The sequence below is a fragment of the Electrophorus electricus genome, chromosome 21, assembly GCF_041902795.1.
Source record: "Electrophorus electricus isolate QZ-2024a chromosome 21, ASM4190279v1, whole genome shotgun sequence".
Classification (NCBI taxonomy): domain Eukaryota; kingdom Metazoa; phylum Chordata; class Actinopteri; order Gymnotiformes; family Gymnotidae; genus Electrophorus; species Electrophorus electricus.
Window position 1 is genome coordinate 2667501 of NC_137517.1, and position 26500 is coordinate 2694000.

Below are 26500 nucleotides of genomic sequence, written 5' to 3' on the forward strand. Positions count from 1 at the left end.
CAGCACCTAACATATAGTACATAGCACCCGATGTATATGTCATAGTACCTAATGCATAGTACACAGCACCTAACATATAGTACATAGCACCCGATGTATATGTCATAGTACCTAATGCATAGTACACAGCACCTAACATATAGTACATAGCACCCGATGTATATGTCATAGCACCTAATGCATAGTACACAGCACCTAACATATAGTACACAGCACCCGATGTATATGTCATAGTACCTAATGCATAGTACACAGCACCTAACATATAGTACACAGCACCCGATGTATATGTCATAGTACCTAATACTATAGAATATAGCATATAGTACATATGTATATAGTACATATCCTATAGTATATAGTATATAGTACATATTCTTACTATAAACCCAGGAGACCTTTACTGTAGAATATAGAATATAGTACATAGTATATAGTATATAATACATACCCTATAGTATATAGTACATATGTATATAGTATATATCCTATAGAATATAGCATATAGTACATATGTATATAGTACATATCCTAAAGTATATAGTACATATTCTTACTATAAACCCAGGAGACCCTTACTGTAGAATATAGAATATAGTACCTAGTATATAGTATATAATACATATCCTATAGTATATAGTACATATGTATATAGTATATAGTACATATTCTTACTATAAACCCAGGAGACCCTTACTGTAGAATATAGAATATAGTACATAGTATATAGTATATAATACATACCCTATAGTATATAGTACATATGTATATAGTATATATCCTATAGAATATAGCATATAGTACATATGTATATAGTACATATCCTAAAGTATATAGTACATATTCTTACTATAAACCCAGGAGACCCTTACTGTAGAATATAGAATATAGTACCTAGTATATAGTATATAATACATATCCTATAGTATATAGTACATATGTATATAGTATATAGTACATATTCTTACTATAAACCCAGGAGACCCTTACTGTAGAATATAGAATATAGTACATAGTATATAGTATATAATACATATCCTATAGTATATAGTACATATGTATATAGTATATAGTACATATTCTTACTATAAACCCAGGAGACCCTTACTGTAGAATATAGAATATAGTACATAGCATATAGTATATAATACATATCCTATAGTATATAGTACATAGTACATATGTATATAGTACATATCCTATAGTATATAGTACATATGTATATAGTATATAGTACATATTCTTACTATAAACCCAGGAGACCCTTACTGTAGAATATAGAATATAGTACATAGCATATAGTATATAATACATACCCTATAGTATATAGTACATATGTATATAGTATATAGTACATATTCTTACTATAAACCCAGGAGACCCTTACTGTAGAATATAGAATATAGTACATAGTATATAGTATATAATACATATCCTATAGTATATAGTACATATGTATATAGTATATAGTACATATTCTTACTATAAACCCAGGAGACCCTTACTGTAGAATATAGAATATAGTACATAGCATATAGTATATAATACATATCCTATAGTATATAGTACATATGTATATAGTATATAGTACATATTCTTACTATAAACCCAGGAGATCCTTTCTTGCCAGCTGCTCCTTTCTCTCCCTGTCAAGAAACAGACACATGGATGCACTTCGGAATAGGGCATATGTATAGCACACATGTATTCTACATTTGTGTGTGCACGCATGTGTGTGTGTGTGTGTGTGTGTGTGTGTGTGTGTGTGTGTGTGTGTGTGTGTGTGTGTGAGTGTGTGTGATGTTGGCACCTTGCTACCCTCAGGACCAGGCTCTCCAAGGGGCCCATCACCTCCTCTTGGCCCCTGAAACACAGTGAGGAAGAGAAGTGACCATATCACACACACACACACAAACACAAACACACACACACACACACACACACACACACACACACACACACACACACACACACACACACACACACTCAAGTGCCTCCAAACCCCTCTTCATGATTTCAGGAATATACGTGTCTGTGCTATAACGCCTCTAATTAAATTAATTTGTCACCGGGAAAGAATTAGCACCTCAGGCCAGATGAAAGAGCCACTCAACAATCCAACAGAGAACCTCATGTCAGTCCAAACACAACGAGCACCGAGCAGGGGAGGAAAAGAGGAGAAACAGGGCCTTTATGAAAAACAAATCTGTCTACACTGAATGTGTAGAATGTGTTATTCTTGTGTGTGTGCATGTGTGTGTTAGCAGTATGTGCTAGTCGTTGTGTGCTAGTTGTGTGTGCGAGCTGTTATGTGCTAGCTGTGTATGCTAGCTGTGTATGCTAGCTGTGTATGTGCTAGCTGTATATGCTAGCTGTTATGTGCTAGCTGTATGTGCTAGCTGTGTATGCTAGCTGTGTATGTGCTAGCTGTATATGCTAGCTGTTATGTGCTAGCTGTGTGTGCTAGCTGTATATGCTAGCTGTATGCGCTAGTTGTGTATGCTAGCTGTTATGTGCTAGCTGTCTGTGCTAACTGTGTATGCTAGCTGTTATGTGCTAGCTGTATGTGCTAGCTGTGTATGCTAGCTGTAGGTGCTATCTGTGTATGCTAGCTGTATGTGCTAGCTGTGTATGCTAGCTGTATGTGCTAGCTGTATGTGCTAACTATGTATGCTAGCTGTATGTGCTAGCTGTATGTGCTATCTGTGTATGCTAGCTGTTATGTGCTAGCTGTATGTGCTAGCTGTGTATGCTAGCTGTATGTGCTAACTATGTATGCTAGCTGTATGTGCTAGCTGTGTATGCTAGCTGTTATGTGCTAGCTGTATGTGCTAGCTGTGTATGCTAGCTGTATGTGCTATCTGTGTATGCTAGCTGTTATGTGCTAGCTGTATGTGCTAGCTGTGTATGCTAGCTGTATGTGCTAGCTGTATGTGCTAACTATGTATGCTAGCTGTATGTGCTAGCTGTGTATGCTAGCTGTTATGTGCTAGCTGTATGTGCTAACTGTGTATGCTAGCTGTTATGTGCTAGCTGTATGTGCTAGCTGTGTATGCTAGCTGTATGTGCTAGCTGTATGTGCTAACTATGTATGCTAGCTGTATGTGCTAGCTGTGTATGCTAGCTGTTATGTGCTAGCTGTATGTGCTAACTGTGTATGCTAGCTGTGTGTGCCAGCTGTATGTGCTAGCTGTGAGTGCTAGTTGTGTATGCTAGCTGTTATGTGCTAGCTGTATGTGCTAGTTGTGTATGCTACCTGTATGTGCTAGCCTTCATTCCTGTGAAGGTGAGACTGAGTGTTATGGTTAAACACTGAGACTATAATCATATAATCTGATAATCTGATCTACAGCTAACTTGCCCTATGGCTTTCCAGGATGGGAATGAACAACCCTAGTCCTTTCAATGGAAAATGAATGAAGGAATAAATGAACAAACATATGAATTAATTAATAGATAAAGGGATATTCATGTTTGGACAACCTACCCAGAGCCAGTAAAATTAAGGTAATTCATTTGCTCTTATTTAAGAAAATAATGTTTCACATAAACAGGAAAGGAAGTAGTGAGGGTAACTGTATAAACAACCGAAATGTGTATGTGTATGGGAATGGGTAAGTAGTACTTTGTGTAATTACACACACACACACACACCCACACACACACACCGACACCCACACACACACCCACCCACACACATACACACAAACACCCGGCACTAGCTTGACTCCCCCAGATGACCCACACAAATCTTTCATGGTCTGGTGCTGTTATTCTCAACCTGACCACAAGGGGTCTCACTGGGCTGCCCTCTGACAGCATTTGGCCCCTTCAATTTGCAGCCATGCACTTCTACACACACACACACACACACACACACACACACACAAAGGAGGAAACATAGTGGCACTGTGGAAGTTTGCAAGAAAACGCTGCTTGTGTCTGCTCCTGCATGTGAGTAGGTGCTACTGGAGGTAGGTGCTCCCACGTCACATAGGATGAAACAGAATGGCCCTCCAGAGGGGGGTGCTCACACATGCCCCCCCACCCCCCACCCCCGAGCCAGTGAAGGTGCGGGGGAGAAACAGGGGGTCAATCTCAGTCTTACCCTCCGGCCTTTCATCCCAGGAACACCTACTGCACCTCTCAAGCCCTGTGGACCCTAGAGAGAGAGAGAGAGAGAGAGAGAGAGAGAGAGAGAGGGAGACAAACAGAGAGAGAGACAGAGAGAGAGACAGACAGAGAGAGACAGAGAGAGAGAGAGAGAAAGACAGAGAGTGAGAGAGACAAACAGAGAGAGTGAGAGACAAACAGAGAGAGACAGACAGAGAGAGAGTGAGAGAGACAAACAGAGAGAGAGTGAGAGACAAACAGAGAGAGTGAGAGACAAACAGAGAGAGACAGACAGAGAGAGAGTGAGAGAGACAAACAGAAGAAACAAAGAACAGATTATTTCTGCTTTAATTTTTTCACATTTACAGCCTTTAGCTGATGCTTTTATCCAAAGCAACTTACAGTTATGACCGAGTACAACTTGAACAATTGAAGGTTAACAACAATAGCAACTTGGTAGTGTGTGTGTGTGGGGGGGGCTTAAACCAGCAATCTTCTGATTACAAGTCAAGTACCTTAACCAGTGAGCCCCTAAATCATTATAAAACTTTATGAATTTATGAATCTGATCAATGTCACACACACCACCCGACCATGGAAGTGTCACACACACCACCTGACCATGGAAGTGTCACACACACCACCGGACCATGGAAGCGTCACACACAATACCTGACCATGGAAGTGTCACACACACACCACCCAGCCATGGAAGTGTCACACACACACCACCCGACCATGGAAGTGTCACACACACCACCTGACTATGGAAGTGTCACACACACACCACCAGACCATGGAAGCGTCACACACAATACCTGACCATGGAAGTGTCACACACACACCACCCAGCCATGGAAGTGTCACACACACACCACCCGACCATGGAAGTGTCACACCTACACCACCTGACCATGGAAGTGACACACACACACCACCCAGCCATGGAAGTGCACCAGTGAACGTACTGGAGGCCCCTGGGGTCCCACATCCCCGGACCCTCCGGGCAGACCTGGGTAGCCCTACAGCAGAGAGAGAAGAAACCATGTTAATAAGTCAATTACTGAGTCATCAGACTACGGAAATAACTACTCACTTGTTACCAAACCAATTATCTCCTTAGCTTTGTAATTTCACCCTGAAACCCAAACTAGGAAAACTAGGACCTTCCCCACCTGACTGACTGTGTCGGTGTGTGTTTGTGTGTTTGTGTGAATGTATGTGTGTGCGTGTGTTTATGTGCGTGTGTGTATTTTTGTGGGTGTGTGCGTGCGTGCGTGTGTGTGTGTGTGTGTGCGTGCAGTATGTACTGATCTTACCATTGAGCCCTTCTCGCCTGGTGGACCCAAAGGTCCTGCTGGTCCACGATTGCCCTGTGAAACACGAAACAAGACGCCCCCTAAAATCAATTCACACACAAACACAGTCACAAAACAAGACGTTCCCTAAAGTCAATTCACACACAAACACAGTCACGAAACAAGATGCTCCCTGAAGTCACTTCACACACAAACACAGTCACGAAACAAGACGCTCCCTGAAGTCACTTCACACACAAACACAGTCACGAAACAAGACGCTCCCTAAAGTCACTTCACACACAAACACAGTCACAAAATAAGACGTTCCCTAAAGTCACTTCACACACAAACACAGTCACGAAACAAGATGCTCCCTGAAGTCACTTCACACACAAACACAGTCACGAAACAAGACGCTCCCTGAAGTCACTTCACACACAAACAAGACACTCCCTGAAGTCACTTTACACACAAACACAGTCATGAAACAAGACGCTCCCTGAAGTCACTTCACACACAAACACAGTCACGAAACAAGACCCTCCGAAACAAGCCTTTAGGAGCGCTGTCCTCTAATTGGTGGGCTGGTGGGTCATCTCTGCCTCAAGCATCAGACATATTGAGTAAGATTTGCAGTAGAGCGGGCCCCTAAATCTTGGCCCCTGTCCCTCCATCTGTCCGTTTTACCTTCTCCCCGGGCGGGCCGACGTCACCTGCTGGTCCAATAAGCCCCGCTGGTCCCTACAACACGGACAGAGGAGACCAAAAGGAAGAGACAGTTATACACAGAATCAAGACAAACCCAGGACACGAGGAGGCACACGTACAAGGCCAACCTCTCAGCCCGTAAAGACCCTCTGATTTCAACACCACACTGGGACACTGTTATTCTGCCACTGTTAAATGTGGACGATATGCCTGCATTGACGCTTAGAAGAGCCGTCAGGACAGCTGCACACGGAGCTCAGGTCTCGTCGCAGTTTTTTGGTCATTAATTTTAAGCACTTCGGACACAAATACGCGCTTTCCAAACCAATAAGGGAGAAACTGGTTCCCTCTGTCTCTCAGCACCCCCAGCACACAGAGCCTGCACACGCCCCGGCCCCTTCTGCACAGATCTGAGGCCTGGTAGGAGGCCACGTGATCACCAGACACACTTCCACCCGGCTGGAGGCGCTCAGCGGATCCAGTCCCAGCTGTGCTGGCTAGAGCAAACACTCCCACCCCTGAGCCATCAACGGCACCATGCTGCCAGACTCACCCTCACAGAACTACACCATAGAAACATCCACACACACACACACACACACACACACACACACACACAGATTAACAGCACTTTATCATCAGATTATAACTCATAAAGACCTGAAAAATAAATGTTATGCATGTTTGTTATTAAATATAGTAGCTATGAATTATTCCAGAGAAACAGAGAAACTTTTGAGATTTTATGTAACTGGAAAGAAACTGAATTCTGGGACAGGATCTGATACGGAACGCCTCCTGCAGGTGAATGTGTGGACAGGGAGACAGCGTAAATCAGGGCTGAGCCAGCACACGGCCAGGTCGCAGTCAACACCAAGCACGAGTTACATGCTAAGAGCAAGGGCAGAGCTTTGTCGCGCTGCTCTCTCTCTCTCCGTCTCCTCATCGTGTCATGGAGTTATGTAATCTTCTCTGGGAATCCCAGGATTTATTAGATACGTAGTTTTTGACAGCGATCGTCAAGCATCTACTGCATTAGCCTGGAGAGAGACTCAACCGTAGCTAGGAAAATGCATACGTTTCCATGGTGATATTTCCGTGGTGATATTTTCCTGTGTTTGTTTTGTCCTCAGGCTCTGAGCATTAATCTGCGAGGGGTAATGTATGAAGTCGCTTTCACCCAGAGGTCAGAGGTGAAAGGTCACACCAAACAACTTTGGCTGATGTCTGCATTTACGTTCAGTTCGACTTCTAAGGGTTTGAAACTGCTCCAAATGTCACTGATGTGATGAAGTTGACTGCTTCATTACATGGTCACTTCAAAAATAAGGTTTTGCCAATATTTTTTTGCATTAAGATATTGCCATGAAGTCATAACTGATCACCACTTATTTACATTTTAATTTTAAAAAAAATGTGTGGTGGCCACACTGTAAACTGCCTGAGAATGTTACTGTATTTAATGGATCTGATGGATCCAGGCATTGATTAAAAAACAAAACTGCCTGGCAAACTAATTCACACATGTCAGTAGAACCTAGCCTTCACTAGTTACAACACTAAACAGTCTGGTTATATCCTGCCCTAGTTACAACACTAAACAGTCTGGTTACAGACTTCACTAGTTACAACACTAAACAGTCTGGTTATATCCTGCCCTAGATACAACACTAAACAATCTGGTTATATCCTGCCCTAGTTACAACACTAAACAGTCTGGTTACAGACTTCACTAGTTACAACACTAAACAGTCTGGTTATATCCTGCCCTAGTTACCACACTAAACAGTCTGGTTACAGACTTCACTAGTTACAACACTAAACAGTCTGGTTACATCCTGCCCTAGATATAACACTAAACAGTCTGCTTACATCCTGCCCTAGTTACAACACTAAACAGTCTGGTTACAGACTTCACTAGTTACCACACTAAACAGTCTGGTTATATCCTGCCCTAGTTACAACACTAAACAGTCTGGTTACATATTTCACTAGTTACCACACTAAACAGTCTGGTTATACCCTGCCCTAGATACAACACTAAACAGTCTGGTTATATCCTGCCCTAGATACAACACTAAACAGTCTAGTTATATCCTGCCCTAGATACAACGCTAAACAGTCTGGTTACAGACTTCACTAGTTACAACACTAAACAGTCTGGTTATATCCTGCCCTATTTACCACACTAAACAGTCTGATTATATCCTGCCCTAGATACAACACTAAACAGTCTGGTTACAGACTTCACTAGTTACAACACTAAACAGTCTGGTTACATCCTGCCCTAGATACAACACTAAACAGTCTGGTTATATCCTGCCCTAGATACAACACTAAACAGTCTGGTTATATCCTGCCCTAATTACAACACTAAACAGTCTGGTTATATCCTGCTCTAGTTACAACACTAAACAGTCTGGTTACATATTTCACTAGTTACCACACTAAACTAAATTGGTTATATCCTGCCCTAGTTACCACACTAAAGGATGGCATGGTGGGGGGGGGCATGCTTTACTCAACAGAGGAAGGTTTGGAGAACAGGACTGGCTGGAAAGCACGAGGTGTCACACCCCTAATTTGCATTGACCCCTCCCATAATTTGCGCAGTGATGTCATGGCAGTTGCGTGGAGCCTGGGGTGCTGTAGATGTGTGTCTAACCGCAGGTCTGTCTCTCTGCTAAACTGCAAAGACTGACTACGTACTAACTCCCCACACATGTGAGAGTAGCACATCACCCACATGAGCCTCGTTTGTCAAACCAGATTAGACACAAGACACAAAGTCCAACAGCAAAGTTACGTTTAAAGACTAATCTTAAGAACACGAAAGGAGTCCGCCTACATGGGATATTTCACACAAAAATGTTTTTGAAAATATTCATTTTATCCAAAATGACATGTGATGTGTTCTCAGCAGTGAGACGGTGAGGAGTCTCAACAAAGAAATCTCAAAGGGGAATTTGTTCGACTTAAAGACATGCCTATTAGGAGCATCTGGGCTTAAAGACATGCCTGTTAGGTGCATCGGCTTAAAACATGCCTATTAGGAGCATCTGGGTTTAAAGACATGCCTGTTAGGTACATCGTCTTAAAACATGCATATTAGGAGCATCTGGGCTTAAAGACATGCCTGTTAGGAGCATCTGGGCTTAAAAACATGCCTGTTAGGTGCACCTGGGCTTAAAGACATGCCTGTTAGGAGCATATGGGCTTAAAGACATGCCTGTTAGGTGCATCATCTTAAAACATGCCTGTTAGGTGCATCGACTTAAAGACATGCCTGTTAGGTGCATCGATTTAAAGACATGCCTGTTAGGTGCACCTGGGCTTAAATACATGCCTGGTAGGTGCACCTGGAATTAAAGACATGCCTGTTAGGTGCATTGGATTAAAAACATGCCTGTTAGGTGGATCTAGGTTTAAAGACATGCCTGTTAGGTGTATCTAGGCTTAAAGACATGCTTGTTAGGTGCATCTGTGTAGTGCTACTTTGGTCAACTGAGAGAAACCTTGCGATTCTCAGGAGTTAGCACAGTCACTGGTTGACGGAGAGATTCTTTCTGCTTTTTCCCCACACATGCTCAGCCTCTTCCCCCACATAGACCCCATTTCACAGGAAACAACAAGGCCAAATGAACAACAGACAACATAAGTTTACTGGGGCTTTTTAACTTCAAAATGATTCACTCAGATTCTGCTGTAAGATGACTGGGATGGGGGATTTGTGCTGTGCACATTTTGGATATCAAAGACTGTTTTTATTTACAAATCAAGTGAGCTCAGTGTGATGTAAAGTCACTATGCTTCTCTCTCTCCGCCCCTGAACCCACATCCATGGTCAGACTACAGAACAAACATGTAAACTCGTCCAGAAAAATGCCGTTACAACCGACCAGAAAAGACTACACAGTACAAAATAGATAAACACATAAATAATAATGAAAAATACAGCCAAAAACTTACTGGAGGGCCACTCTTTCCAGGGGTTCCTGGATCGCCGACTTCACCCTGCAAATGCCAGACAAACAAACAACTCAACAAAATGTCCTGGGTCCCCCCTCCCCCCAACATTTGGGGCGTCTGCCGTGTAGGTGTGTCTGTCACCACATGTCTGCTTAATGTCCTGTAATGACAGCCCTGCCAGAATCCCTGCGCCGTCACAAGCACAGCAAATTTATCACTAGAGCCACCTCCCCTTTAATGGAGCCCGCCGCCAGACACTTCGCTAGAAGACGAGAGCATAGTTGCCAACGGTAACGGGTGCCACAGGTCCACACCACACAGACACAAGCCCATAAAAGCCTTTACAGAGGACATGTGGACTCTACACAGGGACACTGTCACACACTCAGCTTTGACAGTGTGTGAGAATAACAACTGGTCCTCATCTCAGCCGAGAAACCCACATAGCAATATCTCTCAGGTCAGTGGGGTGAAGTACACACACACACACACACACACACACACATGCGTGCACACAAACACACGCATGCACACACCCACACACCCACACACAGCTTCCTGCCTTTACACGAGGATGAGGATGCAGACTGATAATCTTTACCTTCACTCCATCAGGTCCCAGCTCACCAATATAACCTTTCCTTCCAGGTCTGCCCTAAAACACACACACACACACACACACACACAAACGCACATGCGCACACGCATACGCACACACACACACAAAGACACACGCACACGCATGAATGCACACACACACACACACACACATACACACACACACACACACACAAAGACACACGAACAAAGACACACACACATACATGCACACACACACACACACACACACAAAAAGACACACAAACAAAGACACACACACACACACAAATCTAAAGTACAATACAGCATGGTGCCCCCATACAGAAATATCAGAGACGTACACACAGACATGTACACACACACACACACACACACACACACACACACACACACATACACACACACACACACTCCAGGAGGGCCTGAGACACTTACAGTTGGACCAGGTCCACCATGTGGACCCAAAGGGCCTTCATCACCCTGTAGAGAAGCACAAGGCATAAGGACGTGTTCCAGTACACCAGAACATTCCTCTATATACGCATCACTGACACTCAGACAGAGAGAGGGAGGGAGAGAGAGAGGGGGAGAGAGAGGGAGGGAGGGAGAGGGAGAGAGAGAGAGAGAGAGAGAGAGAGAGAGGGGGAGAGAGAGGGAGGGAGGGGGAGAGAGAGGGGGAGAGAGAGGGGGAGAGAGAGGGAGGGAGGGGGAGAGAGAGGGGGAGAGAGAGGGAGGGAGGGAGAGGGAGAGAGAGAGAGAGAGAGAGGGGGGTAGAGAGAGGGAGGGAGGGGGAGAGAGAGGGGGAGAGAGATGGGGGAGGGAGAGGGAGAGAGAGAGAGAGAGAGAGAGAGATGAAAGAAAGGACAGGTGGAAAACAAGAAGAAAACAAGGAGAGAATAGATAGAAGGATGGAATACCTAATTGTGTGTGTGTGTGTGTGTGTGTGTGTGCGTGCGTGCGTGCGTGTGTGTGTGTGTGTGTGTGTGTGTGTGTGTGTGTGAGAAAAGGTGGTGTAGACTGGGTGATTCCCCAGACTGAGAGGTGTGTATGAGGAGGATGAGGTGATGATGATGATGTGATGATGTCACACCTCTGTGCCCTTTGGCCCTGTGGGCCCTGCAAGCCCTCGCGCCCCTTCAACACCCTGCAGACATAAATCAACATCAGTCCTCAGAAAAGTGAGCACTGTATCTCATCTTTGCCGGCCTGGGCGGGCACGGCAACTTCAGGAAGTCAGGAAGCTCTCAGCACCTTCGGTCCCGGCGGGCCGTTAGGACCTGGAACGCCGATGTCTCCGGGAAACCCCTGAAGAAGAGCAAAAGAAACTGCATGAAAGGCATGAAGAAGAGGAAGGTGAGCGACAACCTCCGAATCCCCCCATCCTGGTGCGTGAGGGGGCCGCAGAGGGTAGCCGAGGTGAAGCAGACCAGGGAGTTCACGCTGATCTTCTTCCCGTGTGGCACACTCACAGAGGCCCACGAATGTGAATCAGACACTTCTGGACTGATTCAACCCGGTAGGGTGCGTTGTTCGCGATAACTGCGCGAGGCATGTCACAGCGTGAGGAGTCTGATCTCGGCAACAGTAATCACAGCTGCAGGCGAGTCTGATCTTTGTCGCATTTTTTTCTGTCCCTCCTCAGCAATGATGAGTCTGATTCAAGTTTGTTCCATAAAAGCTAGACACTTCAGGAAGAAGGCGCTGTGATGAAGTTTTGATCGAGGTGAATTCTTTGGCCCTGTAACACTAGCATGACTGAACCCAGCTCACTACATCTTAGAGTTGTTTCTGAAACATCAGTCTCTCTTATGTGAGAACAGCATATGTGTTCCGTTATTACACCACTCCGGGTCTTAACCCCACCATGTGATAGTTGACCTAAAACCACTCGATATCTGTCAGTGTGCAGGCACTGTAGGGATGTCCTTTAAAATCCCGAAGTGAGTTGATTTCATTCAGCATCTGAAGCCTAAATGTAATTAGCTATCCCCTGACATGTCCTCTGGGAATCTAAGCGAAGCAGCCTGGCCTCTGAGCAGAGCAGAACGCAGCCAGCCATGCTCTACAGGGACATCCTCAACAGACCTGCAGCTCAGGTTTCCTAAGCAAGACCAGTGTGCATCAAAGCCAGTGGTTACCAGTTTTCCAGTGGTACTCGAATACACCTAAAAGTGCAGCGTGTGATTCCCGCACGCCAGGAGAGTGCTTAGTGCGACACCAGCTCCGTTAAGCTTACTAACCCACAGGTATGACTTCCAACAGAGATAAACACTGAGAAAGATTTCAGGTGATCAGTTTCAGGTGATCATCTACTCTGTATATCATTCCAGAAGCTTCCATGATCTTTTGAAACTTCAGGAAACTTCAGGAAATGCTCTGTGTGTGTTTGGACAGATGCTGTCAGACTACATGTGCTTCTTCTGGAGTCTGGATAATGAGGCTAACGAGATGCTAATTGTGTCTAATGAGATGCTAATGGGCACAGTTCTCCACTCTTACCTCAGGTCCAGGAGGCCCTGCATGTCCGGGGGCTCCTGGATCACCTGTCTTCCCCTTTCAAACAGGATAAGAGTGACAGAATGTAAACCTCAATGAATAAAATCAACAATCACACACACACACACACACACACACACACACACACACAGATATCGCAGCAGATATCGCAGCCGCTTGTCACGGCCACAAAGTAAGGCGCGTCTCGCAAGCACCAGGCTGACCTGCAATTCAACCGGGGTGCGAGTACAAGATGCCAATCAGACCGCAAGCTCCAGCTTGAAAAAGCGAGGGCCAACAATTTTGTTTTTCCCTGTGCACTTTAACGAACCATGTGTGGCGTAAAGATGGCGGGCTGTGGGCTAAACAGGTGTTTCCAGCGCACAGAAACAAGTTACAAGCAGTCATCGTTTTAAAAGGGGCTTTGAAAACGCCATGGTCACAGGCAGCCAACGTACCAGTGGTCCGGGCTTTCCGCGTGGTCCGGGCAGTCCTGAAACTCCTGCAGCACCCTGCATCAGTGAGAACATTATAAAGTATACCCACAGTGCAACAGGAAAGTGATCGTCAGCACTGACACATACTAATGCAGAAAAACACACAGCAGAGTTCAGAGAAACTTCGAATGACTAGTCACACTTTCACGCCCCTTAACTGAAACATTAGCAAACATTACAAGCTGCCTAATGCTTCCCACAATTCCGCCTCAGAAATGTTCGCAGGTAATTTAAATTTGCCCAAAACTGAATCATGTTTTCTTACTTTGTCACCTTGGTAACCGTGTTCTCCTGGTTCACCCCTTGATCCAGGTTCACCCTAGATTATACACCGTCACAGAGAGATTATAGGCAAAAGGCAGCACACCCCAGATTATACAGCTTCACAGAGAGAGATTATGAGTGAAATATAGCAGATGCTGCATTATATATCGTCACAGAGAGATTAGGAGTCAAATGCAGTATACCCTAGATTACACAGCATCGTAAGAGCTACTGATGCATAAAATCTCAGAGCTGCTGCCTGGGGTGCAGTATAACAGCAGACACCATTACCACATGTGACAAGCCTCCCATTACTAGAACAATCATTTTGACATTGCTGAAAGCTTTGTCCAAACACGTAAAACGTTTCTTCCAAATATATCTTGAATTTATTTACAGCTGTGGAGAAACTCGAACTACCTGTAACCAAGGCTTATAGAATTTACAGATGCACTGCAATAAGAGAAATATTTAGATCACCTTATCACCTTTCAATCCAGGTGGCCCCACCCCTCCTGCCGGGCCCTGCCAATCACAGAAAAGATGGGAGGGAAAGGTTTTCAGTAGCTACCACAGAGGTTACAAAGTGCACAATGACTAGCATTGAACAACTGGCTGTTACCTGAGGTCCCACAATGCCAGGCAGTCCACGTGGTCCCTCAGGCCCAGGGTCGCCCTGAGGGAGACAAAGGATGTTAGCTTGACCTTTGAACTGTAGTAAATGTTCAGGAGCACGCGGAATCACCCCCAACCCACGTAATGTGTCGAGCACTGGACAGCACATTTATTAGGTAGTTCTCAATCAATCTTGTTTCATCTCATGACACAAACTTCCTCCAGGACTCGGACGCTGCATACCAAGGTGTCGGCGCTCTTGAGAAAAGATGGGTACAAAGCTGTTTGAGTGCATCTTCTAAACATCACTCCATGGCTCCAGACCTGGCGGTCCAGATCCCAGGCAGGTTATTTTCTCGTGTTAGGACATCCAAGTCCACTCATCCGTAAAATTCCAGGTTTTGAAGGTATGTTAGAGCTGGGAAAACAGCACGTTCTGCTGGACTCCAGCTCCGCAGCACAGGAGTGTCTCAAGATGGAAACTAAGGCATTCGTTAACTCTTACAGAAGACTAACTCAAGCGACGCCCCCTGATGTGTTGAGAAATGTGTGTCGGACAAACCTGAAGGTCCATGCCTCACACACTCCCCCATGATGGCATACCTCTCGCATGCTGCTCTCTGCTGCTGTCATGTGCCATCTCCTACTGGTTAAACAGTATTTCTCAGCGGGGGAGGTTCAAATCACTGTCCAGCACTGCTCAAGGAAGGATGTGTGTTTGGTGAGAAACGTTCCTGCCCGCTACACCTACTCATCACAGGTCTACTCTGACACAAAATCCAACGACAACAAAAGTTTGCAAATAGAGGAGCGCTGAGGTGATAACCACACGAGGTGAGTCGGACAGGATCTGCATGGTGAGAAGATGCAGTCTTCACCGCTGGGGGTTTCGAGGCACTTACTGCAGTTGCAACAGCGACTGCAATGCACCTTGGGAACATTCCAGGATACTCAGCTAATAAGGAAATGCAAGCTAGGACGTCTGAACAGACGGTACAATCTGGTCCTGATCGGGAGAATTGATGAAGAGCCAGAGAGACTCCATCTGTTGGAATGCCACTGAATTGTACATCTGAGTCTCATCAGAAGGTGAGACAGCAGGATCTGCTGCCAGTGACCCAAACGTGAAATCTGGTCAGTTTTACAGTTACGCGATAGCCAGTGATCTTTCTAACAGGGGACATGAAACTTTCCAAACTGGAAGTAATCTAATGTCACAAAAACTGGGCCTGTGGCTCAATACAGGCCTGAGCCAATGACAAAGTGCACTAGAGTACACTACAATACACTAGAGTACAGTAAAGTACAGTAGAATACACTAAAGTAGACTACAATACACTAGATGTACAATAAATTACACTAGAATACATTTAAGTACACTAGTACAGTAAAGTACACTAGAGTACAGTAGAATATACTATAGTACACTAGAATACAATACAGTACACTAGAGTACAGTAGAGTACAGTAGAATATGCGAAAGTACACTAAAATACAATAAAGTACACTAGAGTACAGTAGAATACACTAGAGTACACTAGAATACAATAAAGTACACTAGAGTACAGTAAAGTACACTAGAATACACTAAATTACACTAGAGTACAGTAGAATACACTAAAGTACACTAGAGTACACTACAATACACTACTTGTACACTAAATTACACTAGAATACACTAAAGTACACTAGAGTACACTACAATACACTAATTGTAAACCAAATTACACTAGAATACACTAACGTACACTAGAGTACAGTAGAGTACAGTAGAGTATACTACAATGCACTAGTTGTACACTAAATTACATTAGAATACACTAAAGTACACTAGAGTACAGTAGAATACACTAAAATGCACTAGAATACAATAAAGTACACTAGAGTACAGTAGAATACACTAAAGTGCACTAGAATACATTAGAATACAATAAAGTACACTAGAGTACAGTAGAGTACAGTAGAATACACTAAAGTACACTAGAGTACACTAAAGTATACTAGAGTACACTACAATACACTAATTGTACACTAAATTACACTAGAATAGATTAATGTACACTAGAGTACAGTAAAGTACACTAGAGTACACTACAATACACTAGTTGTACATTAACTTACAGTAGAATACACTAAGGTACACTAGAATACACTAGAGTGCAGTAGAATACAGTAAATTACACTAGAATACACTAAAGTACACTAGAGTACAGTAGAATACACTAAAGTACACTAGAATACACTAAAGTACACTAGACTACAGTAGAATACACTAAAGTACACTAGAGTACAGTAGAATACACTAAAGTACACTAGAATACACTAAAGTACACTAGAGAACAGTAGAGTACACTAACCACACCCCCATCCAACACCACCCACCCCCTTCCCCTCTGGTTAGACCAATCCCTACTGAGATCTGGGTCTTAGTAATTCTGGACGTGTTCCTCTCACGACGCTTTGCCGTAGTGTAGTCTACACTGCATAAAAACTTCCTAAAACTAGGACTAGGACTGGGACTAGGACTACAGCCATATGATCGATTCTCATCTGACTTCAGACCAGTTGGCAGTTGTCATGATCTTGTTCAACTAGAACTAGCTTTACGTATGAAACCATTTATCGATAAGAGTTAGTGTTAATCCGTAAACATACAAGCATGGTTTGTGTCGACTCCGAGAGGTAGTGTAAATAACACATAAACATGAAGTGTCTGTACCATAGTTAACTACATGGCATCAATTGCATCAGATCGTATCAACACATCGCATTGTGTTGGATCAATCCGTGTCGATTTTCGCTGCGTAGCAATACGTGTGAATCATGTCGTATCGCATTAGTAATGGCTTCATATGTATCTTTAATGAATCATATCGTTGGCATTACATGGAGATGTGTATCGCGGTGGCCTTGGGGATGGAGAGGCACCTCCCTAGTGCATGGCGACGCTGTTGAGGTGAAGGGGTTAATGGAGACCACTCGAGCTTTTGGCAGGATCCAGAGCTCTGTGCAGAGCAGTTGGGAAATATTCCTACAGTGGAGGGCCCTCGGGTGAGCAAGCGTGCAGGTGCCAAAGCAGCTGGCCACCAGGCCGGCCCACGCGAATCGTGGAAAACCACTTACGGGGCTCACCCCACATGACCCTGCGGTCACCGACCCAGGGCCGGCCTCCAACTACGTCGCCTCATGTATACACAAGGATTAACCATATTTGGGTCCAAAAGAAGGAACTCGCGAGGGCTGAGTCCAGTGGGTTCATCTACGTTTTTTTGCATCTGGTGATTGATGCGCAGGACTGACCGCAGTCATTTGCTTTCCCTTTCTTCAGTCTCGTTCCTTTTCCCTCTCCAGCCGCTCCAGAGGGCCGTGTGTCCGGACCAGCTGAAAACCGTTCGGTCCTGTCTCTTCCGAGCCCAATCTGCTCTTGCCGTGCGGCGGCAGCGCGGCGGCGCTGGGATCGGGGAACGCCTGACCGGAGACGCTCTGGACTTCCAATCTGACTTCTCCCTCGGATTGGGATCTGGATCGGGAAGGCGGATATGTAGGGATGACGAGGTGTCAGCTCCGTGCTCTCCGAGCGCGACAGGAACAAGCAGGACAGACACACAGGGTCCACACCACTGCTGGAGAACTCAGCCAGGCGAGCTTATTCCCCATGAAACATCTTTCCTCTGTGCTTTCCAGAGGATGAAACTAGGCAGGGAGGTCCTGAGGTAGGATGTGGGGAGAAGCTAGGACCTGGGGGGGAGCCCGTGTGCACCGCTCACGAGGAGCAGTTCCTGGTTTTCAGTGTCATGCTTGATCTATGAGGAATCTTACGCATCTGGAGTTTGTGAAGAACCAGCATTCAGTATTTTATACCTCCCAGCACTTCTGGGTGTGTTTTCGATGTTTGTGCGCATGTCTAAACTCACTCGGAGACCAGGGAAGCCACCTGTGCCAGTTCCTCCGACAGGTCCCTGTGAAATACACAGGTGAAAGTAAAAATTTCTGTGTGCATCAGCTGTGCTGGACTGTATTTTAAACCCTGTCTACAGAAACACATTCCTAGCCCTTTTAGGAGTGAAGGGATATCACTGAGGCAGACATACAGACAAACAACTCACAGGTAAAATAAATAAACCTTTACGCTTTAATTCTTGGCTCTCTGTTCAGTGTCTTTCATGTAAGCATAGTGTAGATAAATTCTTCTACTTCATTGCACCCATAACAGCACACCTCCCAACACCAAGCTGGTCCTTACATGCATCTTTAAACAGATCTGCTCTATAACACTACGTCCCCCATAATGCAACAGTTAGTGGAACGGCCAGGGCTGTTGTATTAAAGCTTACCTCTTTCCCATCAGGGCCTGGAGGGCCCCTCTCCCCTACACCACCGAGCGTGCCCTAAAAACACACAAAAACAACCCTTAACAAAAAAAGACCGGACCAGTGTCCTAACCTTCCGTGTTAAAACTTTCAAAGCCTCTCTCACTATACCGCCTGGAATATTTAAATCCCAGGATGCTTCCGGAACACTTCCTGAGCTGGACTGGTCTGATTTCAGTCGAGTTCTCTCTCATTAGATTTGTCACGGTAGGAAGCACAAGAATAGTTCTTATTCATTATTATCATTAGACTTCCATTTTGAGTTGTTGTACTGAAAATATTGTGTACACCAATAGTAGAGAATGTTCACAATTTAAAAATTTTACATTTTACATTAATCAGTCATTGAGCCAAGCAGGTCAGTGGTTACAGCTGCTATACATAAGCAAGGCCTCTTTACGTTTGAGGCCTCTGGGCTGTATTGTCTGTGGCAGGTGATGGGGGGGTGCCTCTGTGACTCCACCGCCTTCTAAAGCATCTTCCTCCCAGGCCGCCCTCTACCATCATCATCATCACCACCATCACCACTGTTTCCACACCCCACCCCAGCTCAGCCCGCCGCATGCCTGCACCGCTCGCCCTGATGGCCAGCCTGTCTGAAACGGCGACCGATCCCCCCGGCCAGCGGCAGGACACGTCCCCACGTCACATTATGACAAGAGGCAGTCCTCAAAGCTAAAATGAAAAATGATGAAATGTTAGAGAGAAACATCAGTGCCAGGCAACGCAGTGGGCAGAAATGTGAATGCTCTCCATGAGACAGGGAAAGAACCGTTCACTTATTCACCACAGTCCCACGGGGCCGTCCGCCTTACCGACAGCAGGCTAGTGACTAACCAGCATCTTCCAAGGGTTTTTTAAAAGCGCCCAGAACTTTAGCTTGGCTTCCCTGACGTGAGCGTTTACCCGCGTGTTGCTTTGGAGCGTAATTATTCTTGGCTGTCCAGAAATTTCCATGCCGTACAGACAATGTCACTCCAGCTTGACATATTCTTTGACAGGTTAGGCATGCCTTTCCTTAGAAGTGCTTGATGTGTGTGTTTGGAGATTGCGTAATGTTTCTTGGAGACGTGTTTCTCCCGGGGCATAGTGACAGCCCTTCTGATTAATGCCACAACAGATGGAAAGATTTTTTCCACTCTCCCCCACCACTGCCTTCTCTCTCTGCAGGTAATGTATCTACAGGAGCTTCACCTCCCACCTCCCGACACACACCCTCGGTCCTCTGGGGCATGTCAGGGCGATCCGTCTGCCGATTCCAGCGCGGCTTAGTGAGCTCAGGGTGCGGCGCTCTGTCACCTCTCTGAGCTGTCAGATGGGCAGCTTCACCACATTCCGCCGCCACGGTGAACTGCTCTGTCTGGCCAGGGTACGAGACTGAGGCAGGCAGTGTTTGAAGATGCTGTGGATTCTAAAGGGCCCTAAAGGATTGTAAAGTTCCCTAAAGGATTGTAAAGGGCCCTAAAGGATTATAAAGGTCCCTAAAGGATCCTAAAGGGCCCCAAAAGATTATAAAGGTCCGTATTAGTTTTTGAAGTGCCCCAAAGGATTGTAAAGGTCCCTAAAGGATCCTATAGAGCCCCAAAAGATTATAAAGGTACCTAAAGGATTCTGAAGTGCCCCAAAGGATTGAAAGGGCCCTAGGGGGTTGTAAAGGGCCCCAAAGGGTTCATGGCTTACCTGTCTGCCTTTGGGGCCTTTCTTTCCCACAGGGCCTGGACTCCCCTGCGAAGCAAATCACAGACTCAAAACAAGGAAAACACAGACTCAAAACAGTCATCATATGGAATGCACATCTCTGATCTTTTGCATCCTTGTGTTGTTCGAGATTAAGCATTTTAAGGCCCTACAAACCACAGTGCTGCCAATGCCCAGAATGTTCCGGCACCCTGTTGACTACCTGTGCATGCGATTAATCATGCCTTTTGTCTCTCTATGCATGTGTGCGATGAATCATGCCTGTTGTCTCTCTAAGCATGTGTGCGATTAATCATGCCTGTTGTCTGTCTAAGCATGTGTGCGATTAATCATGCCTGTTGTCTCTCTATGCATGTGTGCAATTAATCATGCCTGAACACCACACAGTAAACTTTGCTAGTAAAACTAAAGCAGATGGACCTGCTGAGAAAAACAATAAATAAACAAAACAATCCAGTTCACAAAATAACGACAATCCAGTTCACAAAATAACGAATTTGGGAATATGAGTTTGTGTTCATATATCATTTCTAACATGGCAATACAATGACCTCAGAAGATGACTTTCATTTCCTCAGAAAAGCATCAGAAACCAAAACGATGCAGAAACCGCAAGGCAACGAGTATAAAGTTGAGTGTAAATCAACGCTCCTGATTCTTCCTCAGTTCTCCTGAAGGTACCATGCCTATATATTCAACAAACCTGTCACTGTGATTGGCTGCGGAGACACCAGGGTTGGCGGACCCTTCTCTACCCCATGCCGACAAAACTGTGTAGCAGCTTTCCCTACACATCAATCCAACTTGCAATACACACATGCGCCTTTGACCACAACATGACAGGAGATAGTCCTGGAGCTCCAGACAGGATCTGACCGTTTCTAGCATCACTGATACTTTTAAAGATTGACATAAATTCAAAACATAAAGGAAAGAAACGAACTTCTTACAGTCTGACTCTGAAACTGTTTTTTTTGTTTTGTTTTGTTTTGTTTACAGATCCCAAGTCCATTGGAGCCCAAGCCCGCCGTGAGACGCTGACAAGCCTTTAGGTGTTTTCTCCGAGGTGAAGTCACCTCCGCACATTTCGCAGGCATCATTACCGGTTTATAACGTGCACATCTCCATTACTAAGGCACACTCTGGTATTTACAGCCCCTCGGATTCCTTTGTGCCTGAGGTAATTATAAGCAAGGCATGCCACTGCCCCGTAATCACAGCGATTTGACCTGCCACTCAACGCTCAGCCCCTCCCACCACATGAATTGTACTGGAGTGTGTGACTCACTCTCTCGCCCTGTGGCCCCACCAGACCTGCTGCACCCGGGGGTCCGATGAAACCCTGGCAGGAAGAAAGAGAGCAAGTGTTTGAGTGCTTCGGCAACAACAAGGCAGAGAAACACCTCCCTAGTGCAAAAAAGGCTCCTTTTAGTTCAGAAAACACAAATCATTTTGTGCCCCATATAGCAGAGTCATGCGTATTGTATTGCTTTATATTAAGTATTAACGTTTATGGTTGCTTCCATCTTCAGCTATCTTATGATCTGACAGCTGGGATTCATTCAGTTCCACACAGCATATGCACGTTACTGGAAAATTCTCTGCAGCAAAGACGTTCCTGAGGGATTCTGGGATATACATCCAAAGGAGCATGGAGATGAAAGGGGGAAACGTATTAAGAGATATTTCCTGACAAAATACTTTTTGATGACACATGTGAAATCTAGTCCGTACGCATGTATGGGTTTTTGAAATTGTATTCTGCCAGTCTTCAAAAATAAAAAAAAACTTTTCGCATGAATGACATCAATATCAATGTTCTTTTCTGTGATGTATATTCTGAACAGAGAGCGAGATCACAGGAGAGACAGAGAGGGAGAGAGAGAGAGAGAGAGAAAGAGAGAGAGAGAGAGAGAGAGGGAGAGAGAGAGAGAGAGAGAGGGAGAGCGTCCACCTGAAAAGAAGAGAGAGAGCATAGTTCTGTCTTGCAGAGTGAAATAACACAAAATCAAAGATAAATGAAAACCAGCTTAATGGCTCACAGCCCTCCCTCTCTCTCTTTCTCTCTCTCTCCCTCCCTCTCTCTCTCTCTCCCTCCCTCCCTCCCTCTCTACCACCCTGTCTGTCTCTCCCATTCTCTCTCTCTCTCTCTCTCTCTCCCTCCCTCTCTCTCTCTCTCCCTCTCTCTCTCTCAGTCTCTGTCTTTCTCAAACTCTCTTTTTCCATCTCAGACCTTCTCAAACCCTATGTCTCTCTCTCTTTCTGTTGTCTCGCTCTGTCTCTCTTTATCTCTCTCTCTCTTTTGATCTCTCTCTCATCCTCTCTCTCTCTCTCTCTTTCTGCATGCCTTGCAGATGGGACTGGTTCAGTAGCTGTAAACGCCTGCAATTCTTTACTGCTGAGATGCAACAGTGAATATCTTTATTTGACAGAATGCTCCGTTAAAAACCGCCTTCCACGCAGGCCAGTTCAGTTAATCCACTATCACGAGAAATAAGCATATAATTATGATTTATTATTGCTCCAGAGGATGTTATGTAACTTTCTTCACTATTCTCCTCATGTACATGTTAATATTCATTTATGTATTTCATGAGCAATCTCTAGAACTACAGCTCCCCGAACAGCATAAATTAATGACCCTTCCAAAACTATACCTCCCAGAAGACTGTAAATGTCACATGCTGTCTGATCCTGTTAGGAGGAGCGTTTGACATGAACAACAGCATAGAAGTACAGACGAGGAGTGAGGAGTGTTTCTGCTACTTACAATAACACCTTTAGATCCAGGGTTTCCCTCTGGGCCTGCAAATCCCTACATAAGAGAGAAGATATCAGCATTGTGTCCGAACACACACAAATACACACCAAACGTGCAGACAGATATGAGCATCTGTGATCTACAGATCACTTTCAGCCCAGAAACGCCACAGAATTCTCCCATAATCCTCTCTGAATGTTTTAGATAAATGTTTTTTCCTTCTCTGACAACAAGCTGTGGAAGAGGTTGTGTGATCACTGGATTTGCAAGCACAGAGTACAGACACTGAGGCCACCTCAGTTTCACTTCGCCCCAGTGAACAGAGAGGATTTGGGGGTAGACCACTCTCTCTGGAAATACCATAAAATTGTTGTCATTTATAAAATTAAAGAAAACCTGCTTATAGGTTTTCCATTAAAAAAAAAATTAAAGGCATCTAACTGAAAGCATTTGAAAAAGGTTACATGTTCTGCAAAAGGTTGCATTTCCTGACCTAAATCTTCTAAAGGTTAACCTTCTGCCTGTCTTTACACTTTTGTAATGACCTACCAAAAAAAAGAGAACATTTTTTAGAATATTAGTTCCCAAACCCAGATGGTTCTGGTACCGAGCAGGTTGTACCCGTTCACTGTATTTAAGGATTTACACCCCAGAGTCCTTCGCTGGACACACAAGACTCTTTCACAGGTGGAATTGTGGGTAATATGTTTTTTTCTTTAGTGGCTCATTGTCACTGCACCTGCCTGCCAGGGTAACCTGCTGCCCCGATCATGCCTGGCAACCCTGGCACACCCTGGGGAGGAGAAAGAGAGAGAGAAAGAAAAAGAGAGAGAGAGAGAGAGAGAGAGATCATGAGCACAGGGTCAGCCCAGCAGAGGAATAGAACAGCTATTGTTCTGGATGTTGCCCTGATTGGTGGCCCCCAAGTGCCTCCGCTCTCCTCAGCCCCCTGGTCCTCTCCCCACCCTCCTCCTGGCCAGGGCCCAAGCTGCAGTCCTTCACTCAAGGAGCCAGACTGCCACAGACATGCCCTATGCATCACGCTGGCGGGCACCTAACAGATTACTGGGTTCTGGAAGCTTCTGGGCATTCACGGTCGCCCAGGGTATGGGGCGCCCACTCTGAACGGGTAGAGTCACATCAAAGGAGAGTGGTGTGGGCCACTGTCTGTTCATACCTGTTCTCCTGCAGGACCTGGTGGGCCTGCATAGCCTTTGGGGCCCTGCAGGTAGGAAGGAAGCAAAGTTAATCACAACAAGTGGCTCTTCCCAACAAGGGTTCTCTTCACAGATGAACACAGAGAAAACCAGAGCAGGGGAGCTACCATTTCCTGGTCTGCGGGTGTGGCGAGACAGGAGTCACAGGGAGAGAAGGAGAGAGGCAGGAGAGGGAATGAGTGATGATAGAGAGAGAGAAACGTCCTACGATAGAAGGTTCCCTCATTCCTTATGCGTCTGTTCTCAGCATGCTTTCATTTCCTAGTCCATCCACATTTTGGGGAGGATTTTGTTGCCATAGCCAACCCCCCACCTTCCTCCATTAGATGAGCCTAATACCATTCAAGAACTCCCTCGGAACTGTCAAAACCTTGCAGCTCTTCCGCCTTCAAACAGCTACAACTAGCCTCATCCACAAGAGACGAGTCACGCCAGCAGGAGTCAGGAGGGGTCAATCGAACACAGCAGAACATACCAGCTTCGCTCTACCCGGGTTTTCAGTCTGGACCTTCTGTTGTTTTGGTTTATGTCTGGAAAAATGTGAATGTGAAACATCTGTGTTTTTGAAAATCCGTAATCTGAGAGAAAGCTTCACCAAAACAAAAACCCCCAGGATAATGAGCTGTGTTAATTCTGTGTTCTGTCCAGCAGGGGTCACTGTGCTTTGGAATGAGGGGGCGTGGAGTTTGAGGCACTGAGTGATTCTCAGAAGGGTGTTAGAAACTTCTGGTCCTGTCTCCCAGGTCTCAACAAGACGGTGCCGCAGCAAGGGGTCAAAGGTCCCAATGTTTTCCGCCCCCCGACCTGAGCCTGGCCTGCAGGAGCACTGTTGTTCAAGGTCATTTTGAGAGGGGAGTGGTTTATTCTTAAGGGTGCTCCACTTGTGTGCCTAGTTATACATAACCACGGTGCTTAAACTCACATTTCAGACCAAATCGTGTCTTTCTTTAACAGAAATGGTTGTAAGACAGGTGTAGGAAAAGGATCTTAATACCGCGGTTAATACCCAAAGGGAAGAGAAGTGTATCAGATTGACAGATGGATAAAAGAAGCCTCTAGACACTGTCCCTCATATTTCAACAGGATTCCAAGTTGAAAGTTGGGTAAATATTCATCTTCGACTCCAGTCGAAATAAAACGTGGATGCACTTCTGTTCCGAGCCAAACCGGGAATGTGGAGTTTAGATCGTGGACGACTGTGATCAACTCCGCCTGCTATGCTGATATCCAAGAGCATGTTACACAGTTCTATTTTCTCATCTTTCTGTCCAAACCCTCTCCGGATATGGAGTGGTGGCGGTACCAAGGGTAAAGTGCGTCTGTGCCCTGCGTTCATCACAGTCCTACTGCAGAATATCCATTGCCATGGTCCGGAGAGCTGGTGCTTCAGAGGAATCTGGAAAACCATCAAAAATCCCAAAAGCTTCCTGGACAAATATTCAGCCAAGAAATCCTGATCAGAATATCCTCGCATTAGGGATGATCCCTTGGAACAAAAAAGGAAGCACCGAGTCACTTTTGCTGAGTCACTGTGCACAAGACCATAACTGAAAAAAGAGCCGTGTTTATGATTCTTCCCTTAAGGGCTGAAAATTTTTCCAACAAGAAGTGTTTTTTTTTTTTTCTACATATCCAATTCTTAGAGAGACTGCATACCTTCCAGAGCCATTATTATTCATATTATGATTATTCATATTATTATAATGTTACTGTAACTGTCACTTAAAATCACTTTGAAAGACAGAACAGGTGTTTGTGCAAGCTAGCATGAAACTTAAACGCCTTTAGCAAGGTCTCCAAAATGCATGCCCTTGCTCCTAGCACTTTGCCTCTAAAAGACGACCTCTGACTTTGCTGGCTTCGACTTGTGCGCAGGGGCGGTAGCTGGCCC

At 45.1% G+C, this 26500-nt stretch overlaps 1 protein-coding gene across 3 annotated transcripts in view; it reads right to left on the minus strand.

Annotated features, from left to right (window-relative positions):
* Positions 1-26500, minus strand: part of col24a1 (collagen type XXIV alpha 1) — a 94767-nt gene that overhangs the window by 37114 nt on the left and 31153 nt on the right. For all 3 annotated transcript variants that reach the window (XR_014119071.1, XM_035521492.2, XM_035521491.2), the window contains 23 exons: positions 24570-24614; positions 24132-24185; positions 23402-23446; positions 21920-21973; positions 20614-20658; positions 18898-18951; positions 18478-18522; positions 14571-14624; positions 14429-14473; positions 13950-14003; positions 13646-13699; positions 13191-13244; positions 11943-11996; positions 11782-11835; positions 11127-11171; positions 10693-10746; positions 10092-10136; positions 6102-6155; positions 5433-5486; positions 5082-5135; positions 4109-4162; positions 1811-1864; positions 1602-1646 (listed from right to left, as the gene is read on the minus strand). Coding sequence is in view for 2 of the 3 variants with exons in the window: in XM_035521492.2 (XP_035377385.2) it covers positions 1602-1646; positions 1811-1864; positions 4109-4162; positions 5082-5135; positions 5433-5486; positions 6102-6155; positions 10092-10136; positions 10693-10746; positions 11127-11171; positions 11782-11835; positions 11943-11996; positions 13191-13244; positions 13646-13699; positions 13950-14003; positions 14429-14473; positions 14571-14624; positions 18478-18522; positions 18898-18951; positions 20614-20658; positions 21920-21973; positions 23402-23446; positions 24132-24185; positions 24570-24614 (1170 nt within the window). In the remaining variant the exon portion in view is untranslated. The remainder of the gene's footprint in view (positions 1-1601; positions 1647-1810; positions 1865-4108; positions 4163-5081; positions 5136-5432; positions 5487-6101; positions 6156-10091; positions 10137-10692; positions 10747-11126; positions 11172-11781; positions 11836-11942; positions 11997-13190; positions 13245-13645; positions 13700-13949; positions 14004-14428; positions 14474-14570; positions 14625-18477; positions 18523-18897; positions 18952-20613; positions 20659-21919; positions 21974-23401; positions 23447-24131; positions 24186-24569; positions 24615-26500) is intronic.